Source organism: Primulina huaijiensis, chromosome 1 (genome assembly GCF_012295235.1).
Source record: "Primulina huaijiensis isolate GDHJ02 chromosome 1, ASM1229523v2, whole genome shotgun sequence".
Classification (NCBI taxonomy): Eukaryota; Viridiplantae; Streptophyta; class Magnoliopsida; order Lamiales; family Gesneriaceae; genus Primulina; species Primulina huaijiensis.
The window spans coordinates 22,079,888-22,085,377 of record NC_133306.1 but is presented as its reverse complement, the minus strand read 5'-3'; the positions used below and the strand labels follow the sequence as shown (position 1 = coordinate 22,085,377).

The 5,490-nt window shown below is 30.4% G+C and overlaps 1 protein-coding gene across 1 annotated transcript; it reads right to left on the bottom strand.

Annotated features, from left to right (window-relative positions):
* Positions 1 to 4,460: 4,460 nt before the first annotated feature.
* LOC140972514 (uncharacterized) lies at positions 4,461 to 4,967 on the bottom strand. The gene has a single exon (XM_073434930.1). It carries the CDS (start codon positions 4,965 to 4,967, stop codon positions 4,461 to 4,463), a length of 507 nt encoding a protein of 168 aa, XP_073291031.1.
* Between the last annotated feature and the right edge of the window lie 523 nt (positions 4,968 to 5,490).

Here is a 5,490-nt window from a genome sequence, read left to right as displayed (position 1 = left end):
TATATATATGTCAAATTTCCACCAATAAATACTTGTAGAACTTGTAGTTACTTTCAAAATATATTATGAGAAATTTAGAATTATGCTTTTTGTAAAAAAAAAACTCATAAATTTGTTTTTTTGTTTTATTACTTTGAATACTCATAGTTTAATTTATTTTTTTTTACAAATTTAAGGTTGTGATATTAAAATAGGTGTCACAGTGATAAACATGAATATAATTGTAATCTTTTAAAAAACTTTTATTTCTCGTGAAAAAATATTGACACTTACGTCACTGCAATCCTCATTATATTCACAATGCTTAGTATAGAACTTTGCACGGTAGATCATAATTGTAAGAAATAAAAGTCATGTATTGGTTAACAAATATAACTTTTTACATAAAGTTTAAGAAACGTTTGAACTATACTATCATTCAATGTTGTTGGGTTAAGCATCATGATGGGTGAACTCCAAGAAGTTCTCGTGCGTCAAACAACTGACTCGTGAAACAGTCTCATAAGAATGTTTGGGCCAATTTTTATATGTAACTTGAGTAAATTAACATTCATTAGTAACGTAAATAATACACGACTAATAAATTTGAAAACTCTAATACAATTGTGTGAATTTACATATATGTCCTTATCTTCGTTAAATAATATTAATAAATACATGTCTTTTTTCAGTTCATTTACATATATTAATTGAGAAAAACTAACAATAAAACATGTATTTATTATTAATTATTATTTTAAATTTCATTATTGTGGGGACCCGGACGCTAATCAATTCTTAATCATCATTAGGATCAATTTACTAATCCAGTAATTAGGGTCATAAATTTTTTTTTTAATTGCGGAACGTAATGGAATCAAACTCCTATACATATCAGTATGAGAGTATAAATCTGATACAACATACAAACATCTCAAACGAAGGTTCAACTACTAATGTCAAGTGTCAAAACCCTATATACATCAAAGTCCGAAGTCTCCACTCTAATCACGATCTCTCCTCATTTCCTGGACCCTGATCCTGTCCCACCTGTTGTCATGTACACATACAAACAAGACAACAGCCGGATAACTCCGGTGAGAATATAATCCCAGTATAAATCAACGAACATGCGATAATATAATCAATATAAAAGCATGCAGTAAATATCAGAAATAAATGTCAAATCTGAAACATGAATCCATATAAAACTGTAAATAAACTCGTGACTCCCCGTCTCAGACTAGACTCAATCCTAGTCTAGGGATCCCGATTTTCAGATGATGGCATTCCATATCGAATATCCGTGATAGAAGAAATTCAAATTCTAATCACATCGATATAACCAAACCTCCAGTGTCTTGACCTATCCGTCACAGACCTTAGCACTTTCGCTAATATACTATCCTGTAACAGAGTGCAATGTGCCAATGACGATTCCATCATTATCCGGCACTTCTGTCACAAGATTACTCGTCTAATACTCGCCTATAATATGCTTCCTATAAATCAATAGAAACACTCATATCAATTCAAATCAAGGCATATCATAACAATCAGTATGTGATTTAGGGAAACCCAAGTATATCCTAATCGAGTCAATCTCCCAGTACCACATTGACTTATACCTTTCGTTCGTAGTCTCGGTCTGAAGCAATGGAAGTTCTGAACTCAAGACTGTCTCTGTAAATCTGAAACGACATATCGAGAATAATAATAAATATTCCATTCTCAATTCAACACTGAATCTGATTAATCTGAATATAATTCAAATCAACGGCATAACGGCACCATCTCAGTATCTCCGTCAATACCATATCAACAGACATCAATTACAAATCATAACCCATATCCAATACAATCTGTAATCAATCCATAATCAAAATCTATTCAATTTCACTTAATATAATCTGAAAAATCATAACAATTACATACTCAATTTGTTCTTCGATCTGACTTCCAATATACGATGTCTAGTACTCCCAGCACACATAATATAGATCAAATAATAATTCCTCCAAAATCATATCAGAAATCAATAAAACTTACGTCCTGTTGTAGCTGTCGACGAGAGGATCTCAGAACTGTGTTCGGATTAAAAATCAAATCGCCGGTACTTGAAAAATCAAATTTCTAGGCTTGGAGGACACTTGAGAATTTCTCTGGCAGAATTCTCGTTCTTGCTAAAGATTCTGAATGGGGAAATGAGATTATATATATCAATGCATGACATGTGTCCCACTCAAGTCATAATTGCACTCTAGTCCCTCAACTTTTCTCTATTTGCAATTCAGCCCCCGCTCAATCTTTTAATTCAATTTCAATCCTAATTAATTACAAAAACCGTGGAATCTAATTCATCATTCCAAAATTCGTAAATTAAATAATCTCGGATTAAAGTGATATAATCTCGGGTCTTACAATTATAGATATAGTTTTTTTTTTTTAAAAAATGTAGTGTAAATTTCATTCCAAAAAATAAAGACTAAATTTAAATTTCATTCAAAAAATGGTGGTTTAATTTTATTTTTCTTCAATTTATTTTACAAGTCATTAATAGACATGAACATTGTTTTTCATTCCGTAAATGATTGTATCGACCCGTCTAATGGATATATATCCATGAAACCGTCTCACAGAAGACCTACTCAAAAATTAGATAAGCATAAAATTTTGAACAAGAGTGTAAACTTCATCTTCATTTGATTTATTTTAAAATACACTTATATTAATTAATCAAAAAAGTCAACCCGTCTTAGAGATATATTTTCAAGATACCGTCTTACAGAGGAACATCCAAAAAAGTAATAGAAATAAAACAAAAGAACATCTAAAAAAGTAAAATAGATTTCGTAAATCAAACAAAAAGAAAAAAACTGTAGGACCGTGCGTTTGCCGCTTTACCAAAAGCTATAGCTGGTGGTAATATTGCAACTCAAATATTTTAAACCGCACAGCAACTCAAGCACCACATTTCGATCGCTCTACCAAACAAAGACAATTATTGCACCCAACAGTCTCCCTCCCAATAATTGCACTCTTTGCAATCAATGAGAATCGAACCCGTGATCTTACCAAAAGCTATAGCTGGTGGTAATGGTGCAACTCAAATCTTGTAAACCGCACAGCAACTCAAGCACCACGGTTCGATCGCTCTACCAAACAAGGACAATTATTGTACCCAACAAAAACAGATAAATAAAACAAAAATAATTATTTTTAAAATAAGGATATAGTTCATTTTTTAAATATGATATGTAAATTTCATTATTTTTTTATTTGAGTGTAAAATTTCACTCCAAAAAATGTGAAGGTTTAATTTCATTTTTCTTTAATTTATTTTAGAAACAAAAATAATTATTTTCAAAATAAGGATATAGTTCATTTTTTAAAAATGAAATGTAAATTGCATTATTTTTCTATTTGAGTGTAAATTTCACTCCAAAAAATGAAGATCAAATTTCATTTTTTTTAAAATTTATTTTAGATTCTATTAATTAATTAATATATGAAAAACAAATAAACAAATAGACATATATTAATGAATATTATTTAATGATTATAAGGACAAACATTTAAATCCTTTAATTTATTTTAGATTACATTAATTAATTAATATATGAAAACAAATTAATTAATTAATATATGAAAAATAAATAAACAAATAGACATATATTAATGAATATTATTTAATGATCATAAGGACANTTAATGATCATGTAAATACACATTTCAAACTCATATATTTATAATTTATTTTAGATTCCTTTAATTAATTAATGTATGAAAAACAAATAAACAAATAGACATATATTAATGAATATTATTTAATGATCATGTAAATACACATTTCAAACTCATATATTTATAATTTATTTTAGATTCCTTTAATTAATTAATGTATGAAAAACAAATAGACATATATTAATGAATATTATTTAATGATCATAAGGACATGCATGTAAATTCACAATTCAAACTCATATATTTATAATAGAATAATATATATATATATAATATATATTATTATTATTATCATTATACACAAAAATAGAGTGAAATTATAGCCAATGGATCTGCTTTGTGTGTTTTTTAAAAATTCTTCCCCAATATATTGATTGAAATACAAAAAGACCTGCTATTTTCCTGGAAAAAAACACATTTCCAACTTCTCTTTTAGCTTGATTGATTTTCTTCAAAAGTAGATGCGTTAGGAAAATAATTCAAATGCGGTTGTATAATAGATTGTGAGAAATGTGTTTCACACGAGAATAAATCTTACGACGCCGGAGAGTACTGAAACACGTTACCTCAAACCTTATGCACTCACCTATGTAGTGAAGGCGTTTTCATGTCTTTATTTTTTTTAATGAATTGATTCATTAAAAACGGGTAAAAGTTAGTACAAAACAACTACACTGGTCATTCCCAGGAACAATAACAACAATAATTTTCAGTAGACTAATAGACCACAACAAACTCTATAACAATGTTTGAACCAAATCACACGCATTTGGCACACTTCGAAGCACATGAATCTTGATCTTCAATATCGTCCCCTCAATATTCGGTTGCTCATCTTCGAAAATCTTTCTATTTCTGATATTCCAGATATGGTAAACCGTTGCAGCAAGTGCCACACACCGCATCTTATTGAGGGCCGAGCTACCACGATAAACACCTCGGAAAGCATTCAGATAGGCCGCAGTAGTTCCCATTCTCTTACGCATCCCAAGCCACGAACGAATACAATTCCAGATAGATCTAGCTATAGGACAATCAAAGAAGAGATGACTCACAGATTCAGCAGAATAGTTGCACAAAACAGAAGATTTGTCTAGAAGATAACCTAGTCTGTCACGAGTAAGCAACTTGCGATGAGAAACCAACCACAACAAGAACCTTTGCTTCGGTAGAATACAACACTTGGCGATAAAGAGGTTTCCAAGGCCATCTATTCCATCTACCGACAAAAAAATCATACGCATTCGACAGTCCCTTAGAGGGACCAAACCACGTACCTAGCATTGCGATCGAGGCTTGCACCGAACCATGGGCTAAAATCATCTCATCACGTAACGCAATGATGTGTTTAATAAGAGGAAATTGCTCTTTATTCCAGTCCCAACTCCAAACACTAGACAAGTGACTGTATTCATGATTAACCATTTGATCCACAAACAATCTTTCTTCATATGAATGTTCCAAAGAGTCTTCGCTATCAAGGCCTTATTTCAAGCTTTTAAATTCTTAAGACCCCAACCACCTGCATCCATTGGTTTACAAAGGACACTCCACGCTATGGGAGGGTGTTTGGTAGGCCAAACTCCAAAACAGAAGAAAAAGGTAATAAAAGTAATAATATTTATTTTATTGTTTATTTATTTATTGTTTATATATTTAATATATAATATAATGTTATTATAAATAATAAAAATAAATTTTTCAAAAAACTTGTTATAAATCCTGGGAGGATGTTAAGACGACATCCCACACTCCTGGTAAGGGATA

Coding starts and splice junctions, on each gene's coding strand:
- LOC140972514 (XM_073434930.1), bottom strand. CDS start 4,967: ATGCGTATGATTTTTTTGTCGGTAGATGGAATAGATGGCCTTGGAAAC.